The sequence below is a fragment of the Papaver somniferum genome, chromosome 3 (genome assembly GCF_003573695.1).
Source record: "Papaver somniferum cultivar HN1 chromosome 3, ASM357369v1, whole genome shotgun sequence".
In the NCBI taxonomy this organism is placed as follows: Eukaryota; Viridiplantae; Streptophyta; class Magnoliopsida; order Ranunculales; family Papaveraceae; genus Papaver; species Papaver somniferum.
Window position 1 is genome coordinate 80,605,201 of NC_039360.1, and position 16,076 is coordinate 80,621,276.

The window sequence follows — 16,076 nt, forward strand, 5'->3', positions numbered from 1 at the left end:
TTGCTTATATTATCAACCATTCTATCTATGAAGACGTGTTGTATGACTTTAGTATTATGATGAACATTGAAAAGAAGAATTCAAGCAACATAAAAATTATCGCATAATAGGTTGACCGAAATTTATTGTTCAAAAAATCACAATTGTGTATTGAGTTCATAAAGAGTCGTCGAGTTAGCTTCTATGCTCACAAACTGATTTGCTCAGTTCGCAAAGTTAAACTTATAGATTATAAGACTTGATGTATTTTCTCTATTTAACTCGCGTACACGAAATGATTTGCTTAGTTCGCAAACTGGTTGATTTTGAGACTTCTCTGGATACTTTTTAATTTCATTAGTACACGAACTGATTTGTACAATTTGCGAGCTGGTTGACTTGAAGATTTCTCTGTAGACTTTTAGTAACTCAGTACACGAGTTTACTTGGACAGTTCGCAAACTTATCAACACAAAAGGATCCTGAGTTCCGGGAGGACAATATACTCAGGAACTATTTTGGTCTTTTGATTATTTATGTTTTGATTGGTGAAGAATATGATGCTGATGAGTTTGAACTTAGGTCTCTGGTATCATCACCCAATGACTTTACCACTGTACTACAATGATGTTTGTGGTCTTGTGAATTATTACACTCCAACTTATGATAGTCGATTACCAAAAAACTTATCCATTCTTCTTGGGTTAACCACTTGGTGCAGAACATGTATTTCGTCTGATATACGGTTGCGCATTTTTTCTTCGTGAACCAAGAAAACTTCTCACATGATTGCATGATCAATTTATATGGGTAAATTAAGCTTGCTTGGTGACGAAATAATTCATAAACATGAAAACATGTGAGAAATTTTCCTTGAACACAAAATAAAAAAATGTGCAACCGTCCTAGTCTAACTTAACGGAGTTGACTTTAGTAATCAAATCAAGCAACTCTGAGTTTTGGAACTAAATTTGACAATCAAACTTGATACACCAATGTATGGTGGGTTTCACCGAGCGATCTCTAACATTTATTATGCCTACTACTTATTTTTACTATTTTTATTAAAAGGAAATAATTCGTTGCAGTGGTTAGACTTACACTTGTGAGAGCACTGCTCGGTTGAATCCACAAAGCGTTGGTATGCCAAGTTTAGTTTCTAAACTCGTAAGGTTATATTTAAGACATAGAAATATTGAGACATGATCTAGTTACGCATTGAAGACCCGAAGAAGTATTAAAGATCAAACGAACACATCCTCCTTCATATTGAGTTAGTAACTATCAACTACGGCTTGTTCCATTGTCAGTATTTAAAGTTGTATTCATTGAAATTTTAACATCGAAAATTATTTACATGGCTTTAGTATTTAGGTAACTTTATCATTAACTATGAGGGTATCTCGGTTTGATTGAGTGGTTTGTAGCTTCCATGCGGACTGAGATGGCTTCTTAATGCGCTAGAGATGACTTATGTGCGGAATAGTATGGTCGTTGTTTGCTTGTTGATAAGAATTTATGATTTTTAATGAGATCTGTCAGCGCATTTACTTTGGCTTGGATGGATTCTAACTTTATTCTTGTTATTTTCTCCGATGCCGACTATCGTGGACTTATGGGTTCTTATACGTCTACCAGAATCCATGATTTCCTTTTGTCTTTTTTTTCCTTTCAATTTCTACATGAGTTCTTTTTGATAGTGTACGTTTTAATCATGACACGAGCGTTCTACAGTTTGATTAAGTGGTTTGTAGCTTCTTCCTAACTCCAAGTTTGATTTATAACTACTATAGAAGATTTAATAGACTTCTACTCGTCTTTTGACCATGTAACGCTTTAAGGAGTTACTTCACTTTGCATCTCACCAATAAGAAAGATCAAAAGGACTTATTCCCAATTACATGAGGTTGAGTCAAAAAATCCTCATACGCCAGAGTATAGTTGCTTAAAAACTAACCAATACACCCAGGTAAAGATAAACTCACTACTAAGCTAAGAACATAAGTAAAATTAATAGAAGAATCTCAAGGCAAAGGACCCTTTACTTGAAATATTAAGTGTCATATTTATAAACTTCTTGGAGATAGACCCTTCAGGTGATATAGTGTTCCAGAACCAGATAATATTCTCAGTTGTAAAAGGTACTCCTACGGTGCTATGCCTATAGGAGCCTTATTAGCGGACGCCTATTTATAATTAGAGCCTTTACGAATGGAGCCTAAGGTGCCCAGTCCCGCGGCTATATGACTAAATGCCTAAGCTAGGTATTCTACATTGGTCATAACACTGTAAATAGTATGAGATTATCGTCAATTGGTAGTAATCTGGTTCAATTAGGACAAAAACACGATTAACTGGTTTAAAGACTTTTTGAGATCAACAAGCTCTAGTAGTACCGCTGGTGGAAAATTAAGATTTTTATTTGGTTTTCAGTATTTATTGAACTAACGAATAATTATCTTCAATAGACGTTCTTGTTTATTCCCTGGTCCTTCTTTTCAGATATAAGGCCGCTCAAGAACACTAAAGATCGGACTATAACAGAATTAGTGATTCGGGATATGCCGATATAACTATTTATTTACCAACGTTAGCAGACTCCATTCTGCGAGACAATTATTAGTGGACTCAAATGCAAGTTGTTACTTTTGAAGATTAAGAAGATTGACGACGTTGAATACTTGAAGTTCTTTTGTGCTTCTGATCTTGACATGATTATTCACTTGGTTTGATTTCCTGGGACAAGCGAGTAGTTTATCTTTGATAAACATAAGACTTGTGAGATCGCCAAGTTGTTTATTTTGCAAACTTAACTTGTAGAATCAAGACTGCTTATTTCACATAATTATGACCTTCATTGATCTTCATCAAGTAGTTTCAAATTTTGTAAATCATTGGATTACATATCTAAACGGAAGATCTTTGGCTCCAAATTAAGCATTTAATATCTTTAGTATTTATGATTGGTGATGAGTGGTTAACAAACAATATGGTTCCTTGCTGTTTGTAAGATGTCCTAAAGAAATCGGGTTGAAGAAGTCTTCACAGAGGTAAAACAACTCTTGACAGTCGACTCTGTTAGGGGATTCGCGTGCGTAAGCCACATTGGTTGTAGACGCATGAATACTGAGGAAACTGAGTAACTATGGGTAGTTTATTCAGTCTCAACTACACTAGGTTGCAGGTAGGTATTTGTGCAGCGGCTTAATTCTGAAAGTATTCACAACCGAACTAGTTCACCATGACTATCTATTAAGCAGCTTTCTTCGTTAACAAAACTGTCGTGTTTGTGCTCTTTTACTGTTTTTGAGAAGTTATTTAATTGTAAAAGCAGTATTCTTACCTTCTTACGCTTGAACTTTTTTTCGAATCGATAAAGAATGTGGTGTTGACGAGTTTCGAACTCAGATCACTGGTATTATCACCCAATGACTTTACCGCCATACTACAGTGATGTCGGTATATTTAAAACTCATTAGCACAAAAGAATCGGTAATGTACTCGTATTCTCGTCTTTTCAACACTATTTTTGTGCCATGGTTGTTAATTTTTCCTCGGTGCCTAAACGAATATTAACCACAAAACTATTTTTTTCGAGGTATGTTGGTAATATCATAGACAGTATGTATTAATTTTTTCAAGGCTGCTAATAGGGGTATCCCTTACTAATATATATTTTGTCCTATATGCATATTGGTACACCCCTAAGTAATTTAGTACCCCTATTAGCAATCTTGAATTTTTTGTGAGAACATAATACACCAGTGAAAAGTTCGTTACTGAAAAAAGTTAGCCTCCAGTTAATTCGCTACAAGAAATGGCAGATGATTAGATTATAACCACGTCAAGAGATCCTTCCTCTTTTCAAAAGACAACAATGCATTTTCGATTTTTTGTTTTTCATATGTTTTCACTCCATGACTGTGGATCTAGTACTTTAATAACCATCTAAGCACAAGTCTTGTGGTGGGAAAATTCCATCTTCTAAATTCGGTTTCATGTTACATCAGCACTTGGAACAAATTATGAAAGTTCCAAGTTTAATGGTAAAAGGTACAATAGATTCCAAAGTGCCAATCTTATTTTTGTTGAATCGTTATTCCAAATTGCGTTCGATCTCGACCCGCAAAATCCACGATTAGAAAATCATATTTACAAACAGAAGGAACCACAAAATTGAGTACATTTAGGAACAACTCTCAATGCAATTGGAAGTGCTGTTTTTGTTTCGTTACCAAGCTATCTTATATGGAACCTTGAAACATACCTAAAAAAGTATGGACAACTCCGACTCAGAAGCTATTAGACTTTACATTCTACATATTTTCGAAGCTATTAGACTTTACATTCTACATATTTTCCAAGCTTGGAATAGCTTGAATTCTATGAGTACACTTGCTCTAACAAACTAAGTTTGGTTAGAACTCGAGCACCTCATCTTGCATTTGGCAGATTATGGTAGAGTGGTGCGCTTGACCTTTCTTCTACCATGGAAGATGGTAATTGCCTCATCTTCTGAAATAAAGTTATCGACATGGACACATCTTGTAACTGTTCACTCAGAGCTAGTGTATTGGGTTAGGCCCCCACATTTTTGCCAGAGCATAAATGAATGGATTAAGATTTAAGTAACTCAATCTGAATCATGCAATTAAACTCTTTCACAGTCTCTTGTCTCTTAATCTTAGACCATCAATCACAATTAAAAACAACATTACCTTACTATAATCACGAAAGTTGAATCACTTTTCCCTCCATATTAGTTTCCTTTTCTCTCTCCCTCATCAGGCTGTCCAGTATTGTTGCTTTCTCTCGCTGTCTGGCACCCAAATCTTGTCACTTCAATTTCATAACAATCGATTTATTTCTCAAGGACCTTACACTTCTCAGGCCACCAGATCCTGTGCACGACGACCGACGAGGAAATCAATGCATTATACCATTTGAAAGCTGGAAATCACCAACAAGGCGAAGTATTGTGTCACAAATACATCGGATACGGACATGTGACTTCTTTCGAAAAGTCCGTGCTCCAGTTCTCAGATCGAAAGCAACACTTTATCCACGATACTCTACACAAAAGTACGCCAAGAGGTATACTCCTTTTGGACCCCTCCACTGACTTCATTAATGTTTCATGCCCCCTCCACACACCAATATGAATATCCTGGTAAAAAGATTTCTGACTGACCTTCACCAATCTTTTGGCTTGCAGTAGAAAATTAATTACTTTGATGTCACAGTGAAAATCCTTGCCCATGCCCAACAACACTAGAGAATATATGCCGTGAATATAAAAGAAGTTGGTTATCAGTTATCACAGTTTAAGGAATGTTGGAAACAATGGCAACATTATTTATACCAACAACAAAAATAATTTAATTATATAATTATTATTAAAACCTCTGTGTATTCAATCTGCAACTAATGGGTTTGGCTTGATTCTTCTTCTTGGGTTTCATTTTTACTGCGGTTTTTAGTACTGAAAGCGGACAAATTTGCACTGAGCTCCATCACATTATCAATTACAGATTTTACAGAACAGTACAATAATACACAGGATTTTCAATTCGTAGACAGAGTAGGCATTCCATTAGGAATTCAAATGTGAATTAGTTTTACATTGCATGTTAATTTAAGTACAAAAAATATTAATCAAAACCCAAAAAAAAACATCCACAAATCAGTAAAACCAGAAAGAAAGAAAAAAACTAGATAGACCCATCAAACTAGAATTCGGTTTAGGTTAGTAACTCCAATCAAAATCAATACCTGAAGGGGAAATAGAGCTTAAATTTGTCTTCAATACTCGGGCATAAACTGAGATACTTTTCCTTCTTCAGCATTAACAGCTTGTTGTTCAGTAACCCTTAACCAAATACAAACAGCAGTAAAGCTAAGAACCAGACTTAAAAATCCACTTCCTAAACCAATACCAACAATAGCCATTACTGATAAACCTTTAGTCTTCAATGGTGGTAATGGATATCCGTAAACATCTTTATTACCCATAAATGAAGTTGCATTAAACTTCGGTGAATTCCCACTTCTATTCCCTAATGAAGCTGGAATTGGACCTGATAACTTATTATTCGAAACATCAAATGAACTCAATCTCACTAAACCCCCTAATTGCTGTGGAATTGAACCCGTTAACAGATTATTATGCAGATCTATGATGTTAAGATACGCACAGGAAGCGAGTTGAGGTGGGATGATACCAGTGAGTCGATTAGCAGAGAGATTAAGAACAGCAAGATTAACTAAGAACTGAATATCATCAGGAATGGGTCCTGTTATCAGGTTTGAGGAAAGATCAAGTGATTGAAGATTTGTGCAATTAGCTAGAAATGGAGAAATTGAACCACGAAGTTGTAAGTTAGTAAGAGATAGTTTGTATATTCTTCCATTGTTACATGTAGCTCCTTGAAGATATGAAGTGAAACCGTTACAAGGGTTGGCGAAATTGGTTGTTGTCCAATTTCTAAGACGATTAGTTGGGTCTTGTAATGATTCTTTAAGTCTTGATAGACATGATTCATCATCTGGATCTGATGATACTGTATTTGATACCCATGTTGCTAGAATCAAAACCAGTAGAAATTTTGATATCCATATACCCATTTTATCACTTCCTCCCTTTTCTTTCTCTTGCTTTCTTTGTTTTCTTGTTTCTCTCTTCCTCTTTGGGTTTCTTCTGAGCTGAATTTTTTTCACTGTTTGTATCCTCGAGTTCTCCTTTTCTGCTGTTCTGTGGGTTCTTGGTTTTGGTGAATGAAGAAGCAGAGGGAGGAGGAGAAAAGTGGGGAAAGTCTAGTAAGTGGTGGGGGTGTAGGTGGGGGCTTAAACCAGTGGACAGGTAAGAGTGAATTACAGGAAGGAAGAAGAGGAGGGTATTCCTGGTCATCCTCCTGTAATACTACTAGTATTTTATAGTGGTGTAAGTAAGACTATTCTTTCTGAGTTAGAAAAGAAAGGCATTGTTGTCTGTCTATATTTTGATTTGATTTCTTTAAAGCTCTGGATTAGTCTTCTTTTTAATAGGAACTCTATAAACTAAAACCAAAAAATCAGAACATAAAACGGAAAAAATCACGCGGTAAATCATTCTTTTTCTTTGGTTATGCATCTACAGATGGATTCCACTTGTACACATAATTATACAACGAGGAGATGGTGATCCATAGCTATCCTGGTCGAAAGATCGTTGGTTAAGTTCTCTGCTGGCTTAATTTGAAATTAGCGCCCTCCTAACTGGTCAATGACACGAGTGGGCTACAAATATAGATAATACACATTTAAGAAGCTTTTTTTGATTTTTTTCTTTTATAGGATAGAAATTGGGGATGTCATTTTCCCTTATTTTGTTTTTCTTTCTTGTTTGACGATGAAGCAAAGCATGCTTAAATTTGGATGAGCCGTGAGTGATTATAATATTCCTTTTGGTTTTCATTAAATTTACCAAAGACACCAAAGCAATGAGAAATCAACAGATTAGTACTAGTTGCATTTATCTTTGATTAATTTGTAGTCAAAAACTTTGATTCTTTTAATAGACGCAAAGCGGCAAAAGAGTTCATTTTACTTTGAAATTCATTTTGGTCGGGTGAAAGATAACTGGATAACAGGATTAGTAAATTCCGTGTGGTGAGAATTATTTTGATTTATAAGGATTAGATAGACTCTTATCAATGCATAGACTTGAAATAACTATTTAACTACGCAACGTTTATATTGAATTACCGTCCCACCGTTCTCATCCACACAATTAGCCTACCATCTCTTACTAAAGGTCGCAATGAATGAATGGTTTCCCCTTCTTTCTATCTTCGGTCATCCAGATGAAAGGAGCTCTTGGACCATCTTAATCAAAACTTCTGCACATTGTTTATTTACTCACTAACAAGACCTTGTTTCATAAATATAACTGTCTTAATCACATGGGCACTAAGTGGACGTGTCAATAGATTTGTGGAGAAAAAACTAACCCACATCACTCTACACTCTATATACTTCCATACCTTAAAAAAGGATGGAGTAAAGATTGTTTCATGAAAATGGTAACCTCAATTTCAAAACCTAAACTTGCAAGTGTGATACAATTAGAAAAACAAGCTCAGTTCTCACGTCAGTCTCTTTAAAACTAATAGCTGTGCACGAGGCCTTAAATGTTGCATTGGCAAACGTGAAACCTCCCTCCCTCCCAGGAAAAGTGAAAGTATCATTTTTTTTTCTGGGACAGAGGGAGCAAGTGTTTCTGAAAATAAGACACATGAAACCATGCTTTACCAACGTAACATATAAAAGGCTAAAAGGTTCTGCAATCACACAATGAACTGAAAAATGCTGTGGAACTCAAAAACATGAGATGACATTCATTTGGGAAGCACATGGTATTTGATCTCGAGCAACACAGCATATAACTTAAAAAATTCAGATTATGATGAAATACACATCTTGTTCAGTTCACCTTTTACGTTTGATAGTAGTATATTCTTTTGTAAGACACCAATCCAGAAAAGCCAACGCCCATCAAAACGGCTATCTCCTCCTATACGTCGTTTTAACTTTCTTCTACTTTATTCTATTTAATCGTCCATATGTTGTTATGATGTATTTTATCTATTGATGTGTTAACATGCCTTTGTTTGTTTAATCAAGTACTGATTCTTAATTAGTCTGGATTAAGATCATTAGTTAGGAGCACTAATTGTGGAGTCAAATAAACATATTAGTTGGTTGTCGCTTACGTTGATTTTATTGGATTTTTCTTAGTTGTATTATCTCCAACTAATTATATCTAAATTCTTATATTCTATGACTCGATAACTCATACGACATGCTTCCGCATTGTTTAGGTTTTTCAATCTCCGAATCAATCACAGCAAACTTCAAATCAAGTCATCAGTTATAGAATCAAATGCTGCCCCAGTTGAGCCATACAACAACCCAACAAAATCTTACAAAACTTTAAGGGGCGATCTGCCAAGGCTGTTACAGGGGTTACCCAATTCTACCGTATAAAACAAAACAATCCTCCCGTAGAATTCGGTAACTCGCAGTAACAACCATGCACCGAATTGGATTAAATGCTAACTAATCTTTCTCATAGAAGGTGCAACGTTGAGAAGGCAAAGAAAACCCGTCGCTATCACATGAAAATTACGTGTTTGAAAAGCCTAAACATCTTTTTGCTCTGTGTGGGGTGCATGGCATGGCCATGGGTAATCATCACCATTTTCATATCTCCTGGTGAATTATCTCCCTTTAGCATCTAAAGATCTTTTTGCAATTTGATTACATAGGGTCCATAAAATTTCTGTGACGGAAAGGAAATATGCAAAATGCTTCTCTCTAGGTGATGTATGCATGACCCAATTCTAACATCTTCCTTGAGCTGTTTTTTTTTTTCATTCTTAGATATCACTCCTATTGATTTTATTCCAAGGGAATATGCAAAAGGGAATAAGCCAAAATAAGAATCACATAATTCTTCAGTGCAACATACATTTTGAGAAACAGAATGATGAAACCTCATCTGCAGTTCTTAGAACTATTTATCCATCCTAATCAAATACTTCAGTGGTTCCTTTTCTTCATAAATCCTTTTCCATTACCTAAAAAAAATAATTTTACCACAGGTTCAAGTCAAATTGACAACTGTTCGAAGCACTTACAAGGTTGCACTTGCACTACTTCGGAAAAAGATCAGTCATGATAAGACAAGGACTGGACCTAAGAGGGGGATTAAATCTTAAGAGATGAGAAAGTAGCACAAGTACATGTCTTTCGGCCAACACGATAAACATTAGAAAGCAAAATGTCAAGGACTGGTGTGAACAAAAGTAATTGTGATTCAAACTACTTACCAGTGTGAGTAAAAGTAATCGTGTTTTAAACTATTTACCAGTGATTTTTTTGAAATAGATGCTGCTTTGGATCACTGTTATAGGTTATATACAAAAACAGTAATCAAGTTGAAAACTGTTATGGAAACTTCTATGAATAGAGATCTGAGGACATACCTGTAAAGCTGAATATTCTGAGCGGATCAGGTTGGAAAAGCTAATCTTGAATTCCTTCTGTTCTGATATGTCAATATAACTCTTCAGAAATGAAGTGCTCTGAGCAAACTGCAATCTAACCCAAAAACCGAAAAACTAACAAACTGGATCATTATCCCACATCGATACCTGTATCATGAAACAGTAGAGAAGTCTATCTTAACAATGGTTTCATGACCCCTTGAGTATGTTGATGGAGGTCGTCTCTAAAACTGATGGTTGACAAATATGTCAATACATTTGAACAAAATTATAATGTAGTTTCAAGCTAAGAACTGAAAGTATTGAGCAAATTTATTCCTGCTATATGAATTCTACAGAATTTTACAAAAATGTGAAATACACCTATCCAAAGCAGATTAATGTTAATTCGAATCACAGCAGCTCGTACATTGTAAGGATTAAGCCCTTTTGCCATGAATCTAACAGGAGTATAAGGTGTTGTACCCACTGTGTCCAACATGTCACCATTAAGTAACATCTAGATGCATTGATCTTTCTGATGGTTATATAAACTTCAGATACCCAGGGTACCTTGTCTTTTATATTCAAGAACAGAAAAAACTGCAAGCCAAACTTCTCAGTCAACCATTGCTGTGATGCATCATTGCCTTTATATCTCTCTAAACAGGACATAAGGACTGGGTTTCCAGATCATCCCTAGGAAATACTTTACAGTTGTTGAGAAATGAAAGGGTGGCAACAGATAAAAAAAAACTTAAGATGCCGGTGCAGCACCACTCCATATACCGCTATCACTGCCGAATACATTGGTCTTAGAGTTGCGATTTTCTTGTATGTAGGATATGCCTGACCAAACCCCACGAATAAATAAGATGCTAACAAATATTACAGTTCCCAGTGTGCAAATCACCTGAAGCCAATGAACGGGATAAAGGAAATGTGCTTAGTTAAAACTGAAACATGTCAATATGATATGCAATATGGTAGTGCAAGTCCATATATCTATCGTTCATTTCTGATTGAAGTACTAAAAAAATTTGTGAAGGTTTTTAGTTTTGGAAGGCCCGCAGATTTCATAATCCAATAAAGTGATGATCAATTAACTAAGACATGTCAATATGATCGTGCAGGTCCATATACTATTTCACATTCCAATCTGATTGAAGTACAAAACTAAAACTATAAATTTTGAAGGTTTAAGTTTTCGTAATCCAATAGTGTGATGATTAATCAAAAATAATAACAAAAAGAACCTGATACGATAGCCAGTTATGACTAACAACTTGTTTGCGATTTTGCTGGCATGTCAAACGAATTGTTTTGCACCAGCAACACTTTAACCTAAGTGAGACGCATGGTGGAAAAACAATTTTTGCCACATCCAACAAAAGTGATATCAAGAGTAGTGGTGGGCAGTAACAAAAGGATTACCTCTAGAAATGCCTTCAGAACCCACAGGAATGTCAATATAATAACTCCATTAACTGAAAATCCCACCTGCACTAACAAAAGGAATTCACTCAGTGATCTTGGTAAAATATGTCAATCATATTCATGTCATAATCATATAACGGAAAGCTAATGCGCAGTTACAAGTCAAAGAAACCTTGCTTGCATTTAAATGTCCATTGGTTAGTGCTCTCTTCTTTAAGAAGGACAGAAACAAATGCAACAGAGACACGAAGCATTCTGTCGATTTCGATCATAGATAACCAAACAAAAATCCTTTTTCTTACATTATGGTACCTCAGATGTATCCATTCCATGCATTGCTACTTTGTACAACTTTATAAGACCCTTTCGTGGATGTAAATATGCCCAAATTCTTTATCTAGATGTTCCATTTGAAACTCATGCAAATTAATCTACCCAAAGACTAAAACCTTACTGCTTTAATACGAAGTACTTAAATCAATTGAAAGTGTCAAAGAGATATTATTCTAATTCTCTGTGAAGGAACTCAAACGACTAACCAATTTGGTAGAGAGAGACATAGGAAGAACCGATCGAACGGCTTTTCTTGCACGTTTTGAAACTTTTCGAAAAACATTCTGAACAAATCGAACAAGCAAATCTAAGCTTCGATCTCCATCTTCTTCATCAGATTCATCATCGTTATCATCGTAATTAAAGTCTCCTATGCTGATGTTATTCCAATTTCTGGGATTGACAATTGCACTTTCACCATCCTGGTAAAAACAAATGATGATAGATAAAACTAAGAGTTTTTGTTTATGAAATTTTTATGTTCTTGTTTTTGCCACCAGTAATGGAAAATGAAATAGAGTACCTGAGGATAGTTGGAAGATCTTCTTGAAGAAGCTTGAAGATGACAAGGAAATCGCTGAACTGGAAATCGAGCAATGGGATTTTGTCCATTCGAAAGAAATTTCTTTCCAGGGTTGCAATAGAGGTAGGTGGGACGACAAAGGTTTACTGAAGAAGCCATGAGCACATCTGTTATTGTGGTGTGAGCTCACGTGGTGGTGTTAAACCTGTGTTGCAGGCCTATGGCCCACATTGTTCGTTGTACTTGTATGGGTATCGGTTTTTCGTATCGGCCCTCACAAATACAAATACGAGACAACGGTTTCGGGGATACTGACCGATACCGGCAATTAGTGAGAGTTTATGTCTAGTTAAGATATTGTCGTCCTCTATCATATAAACTTCCATATAGTAGGTGTTCAAAGTTCAAACACATTTTCAAGTACAATAATTAAATACGCTAAACAAGATAAATAAATGAATTCGAATAATATTGTAATTTAAAAAATCATCACTTCAAAATTGAGATTTAGGATATTGAGTGTGAGTGTGAGTGGCGAGAGGTTGAGCACGAACAATCCTTGCCTAATCCAAGAGAAATGATCGTTCGTAGACTGCTTCAGTCACAAGAAAGAAGGACTGTGGCTGGTCATATGAGGGAAACAGATAAAAGAGAGATATCATAGTAATTCAAGGATTGCAAAAGAAAGCTTTGAGAGATGTGTTTCGCTGAGTCGATCAATGACCTATTTGTAGCTTTAACTCTCTGATATCAAGTAGGTGAGATAAGGATTGCTTGACGTGAGGAGTACTCCTTACGTGATTAAAGGGATAACTAAAGATTAGCTGCGTTGAGCTTTATCCTTAAATTCCTATAACATCTCAGTCGTTTATTCTATTTAGCACTGAGAAATACAGTATTTTTCACATGTGTCATAGATCACCAAACCAAAATCCTATTTGATATTCCCCAATTTATCTGGTTGAGTTTGCCATCGTGGATGTGTTGGTAGGATAACATTACTCTTTGCAGCCGACTCTGACTGAGATAAAGAAATATTTTGTAAGATAAAGCTAGGATAAGTCACGTGAAGTGTGAGAAATACCTCAGAAATTATGTGTAGAATACTAGAGGAGCTAAGGATGAATCTCAGCTTTGCATGGCCTACCACTGATAGCTTGCGGAGGCCGACTCCGTTTTTGTGGTTTGACCACGTTTGTGCACAGCTACGAGAGGTTTGACCACATTTGTGGATAAGTATGTACGACAAAGACTTAAGTGCTAGCCGTGAGCATGCACAAGAGGCTTAGAAGGAGGCATGTGCTTTAAGTGAGGCTTGTGCCTTAGCCTCATGTCTTGTATGAGTTTTAGGATGAGCTAGCAGAGTTCAAGTGATATGAGGCTGGCTTGGGAAGGCTCATGGAGTTCAAGTTTCATAGAGTCCGCTGTGACGTGTCCAGAAAACTGAGAGTGAGGCTTGTTTGTCTAATAATGTCTCTTGTATGACACCGTACTTGAATTAACCAACATATTTCCTGGGATGTGTTAGGAGCTGTTCATGATTCTTGCTCATGTATGGAGTAGAAGTGACCATCGTATCTTGTGTGAATATGCTATGATTCAGTCACGAGTCTCGGGAGCAAATCAGTATATCTCGTAGGGATGTAAAAGGAATCATTCACGGCTCGGGTAAGGTTTGATTCATTTTCGAGAGGTCGAGGCGGTGCTTACTGAAGACTTAAATCTCACTCATGCTAATGAAATCAGTTGTGGATGCGTCAGGAGAATAATGAGTAGGCATGGCCATTGTATCATGCGGGGATGTTGTACTAGGATTCGTGCCTATAGGCCATTAGTCTAAGGACTAAGTCTCGAGAGGCCTAGAGTCGAGTCTTGTTCATAAGAAGGAAAGCGGATCTTTGCTCATGAGTAAGCGAGCAAAGACTCACTCATATGTAGCTGAGCGGAGTCCTTCTCATGACGAGGATAACAAAGTCTTTCTCATATGAGGCTAGGCGGAATCTCGCTCATCAGGGGGCGAGCGAAGCATCGCTCGTATGTGGCCGAGTGGAGGCTTTCTCATGAGGAGGCGAGCGGAGCCCCGCTCATATGTGCATGACCGGAGTCTCGCTCATAAGGATGAGATCTTGGTCTAGGCTGAACAAAGGCTTGGTTAAGGGAGGCATATTCTCTTGCTGAGGCATGGGCCTTTGTGGTCTTGGATTTATCGTAAATCGTAGATCAAACCTTAAACTGATCATTTTGCCCCTCGGTCAAAATTCACCAACTACAACAAGGTAATTTATTCTCAAGAGCCGTAGCTTTTCCTGAATACTTTTTAGTACCATCAGATCCGCCAAAGAACTAATTATAGATCTCATCGGGATCTCTTAAGTTACAAGAAATCTAGTTTCGCTAATACACTTATCATAATGATAAATTTCGTAATTTTTTTTTTTTTGTTCCTTTCTCTCCTGAGCTCTGCGAATCGGTCTGACTCGGGCGATTGAATAGGTCATTTATTTTTCAGTTTCGGTCAATTTTATTATTAATTCAAGTGTTTTTCAGATAGATCCGATGATTGGTGGTACAAATCATGTTGATTCTGAGCGTTAAAATACAACAATCAAGACGATCTTTACAAACACTCCATCGGAAAATTGATCTATATCAAGATCCAATCCAGAAAAAAATGGTTCAAATTTTCGAGATTCTTTTGTTGATCCTTCTGAAAGTGTTGATGGTACTCCTTCGTTGTTTATTCTTGATGATATTTTAGATGATAGCTTGGATGAATGGAGATTTAGTTTGACTTGTAGGCTGGACTTTATCAAATGAAATATGGAAACAACTGCTACTTCATTGAGGAAACAATGGCCTGTTAAAGGTAAAGTTCAATTTATTCCTTTAGTAAATGGTTTCTTCATAATAAAATTAGATAATGAAGAAGATGGAAACATGATTTGGAGGGGAAATTGGGTTGTTAATTCACACACATTGAAACTTAGAGCATGGGAGCCAAACTTTAATTCAGATGCACAAAAATCTTCTTCAGCATTTGTTTGGGTTATTTTTCCTGGGTTGAGTATAAAATACTGGAAAGAGAGCATTATTATGCATATGGGAAGTACAATTGGAAGATCAATAAAAGTTAATTAAAATATTTTGAAAATAGAAGTAGGATATTATGCAAGTGTTCCGGTGGAAGTAGATTTAGCTAAACTAATTCCAAGCAAAATTGGGGTTAAATCAAAATATGGCAGTTTTGAACAGGCTATTCAGATTCCTAAATTACCAAATTCTGCAACCATTGTAAGACTGCGGGACATCTAGTCACCGAATGCAGATCAAAAAGAGTTGAAAATCAACATGATGCAATTCTAAGAGGTTTTCGTGGAGAAACCAAAGAAACTAAATGCAAATGGAGGTAAAAATGGACAAGGAAAGAGAAATTCTAATATTTCTCAACCATCTTCTTCTAAATGAAAGTCATATATTGGAATGTCATAGGCCTGAAAAGATATAAGGCCAAAGACAAACTCAAAAGTGTAGTTAATTCTTTTTGTCCTTCTTTAGTTATTTTAGCTGAACCAAAGGTTTGGGCTGCTTCGGGTTTTATCAAAAAGTTAAAGTTACCTGGTATGCATTATAGTCTTTTTCATAATTATGGTGAAACAAATAAAGGGAACATTTGGGTTCTATTGAGTGCTTCAATAAATTCTCCTACCCTAATTTCCAGTACAAAGCAATCAATAACAATGGAAGTGGTGGTGGTGGGGTTGGGGGGGGGGGGGGGGGGG

The 16,076-nt window shown here is 36.3% G+C and overlaps 2 protein-coding genes across 2 annotated transcripts; both read right to left on the minus strand.

Moving 5' to 3' along the window:
- Window positions 1-5,541: 5,541 nt before the first annotated feature.
- Window positions 5,542-7,012, minus strand: LOC113356624 (receptor-like protein 44). Its single transcript, XM_026599808.1, has one exon. The coding sequence runs from the start codon at window positions 6,601-6,603 to the stop codon at window positions 5,782-5,784; it is 822 nt and encodes a 273-aa protein (XP_026455593.1). The 5' UTR covers window positions 6,604-7,012; the 3' UTR covers window positions 5,542-5,781.
- A 3,250-nt stretch (window positions 7,013-10,262) lies between these two features.
- Window positions 10,263-12,456, minus strand: LOC113361399 (protein SHORT HYPOCOTYL IN WHITE LIGHT 1-like). The gene is made up of 4 exons (XM_026604654.1): window positions 12,298-12,456; window positions 11,981-12,196; window positions 11,439-11,504; window positions 10,263-10,917 (listed from the first exon to the last, which is right to left on the minus strand). Exons 1-4 carry the CDS (start codon window positions 12,454-12,456, stop codon window positions 10,762-10,764), a joined length of 597 nt encoding a protein of 198 aa, XP_026460439.1. The 3' UTR covers window positions 10,263-10,761.
- Between the last annotated feature and the right edge of the window lie 3,620 nt (window positions 12,457-16,076).

Excerpts from the sequence above, each read along its gene's own strand:
- LOC113356624 (XM_026599808.1), bottom strand. The coding sequence starts at position 6,603 with ATGGGTATATGGATATCAAAATTTCTACTGGTTTTGATTCTAGCAACA.
- LOC113361399 (XM_026604654.1), bottom strand. The coding sequence starts at position 12,456 with ATGGCTTCTTCAGTAAACCTTTGTCGTCCCACCTACCTCTATTGCAAC. Across the intron at positions 11,505-11,980 it reads TGTCTCTCTCTACCAAATTG|GTGGGATTTTCAGTTAATGG; the intron begins GTTAGTCGTTTG and ends TTGTTAGTGCAG. Across the intron at positions 10,918-11,438 it reads TTCTGAAGGCATTTCTAGAG|GTGATTTGCACACTGGGAAC; the intron begins GTAATCCTTTTG and ends CATTGGCTTCAG.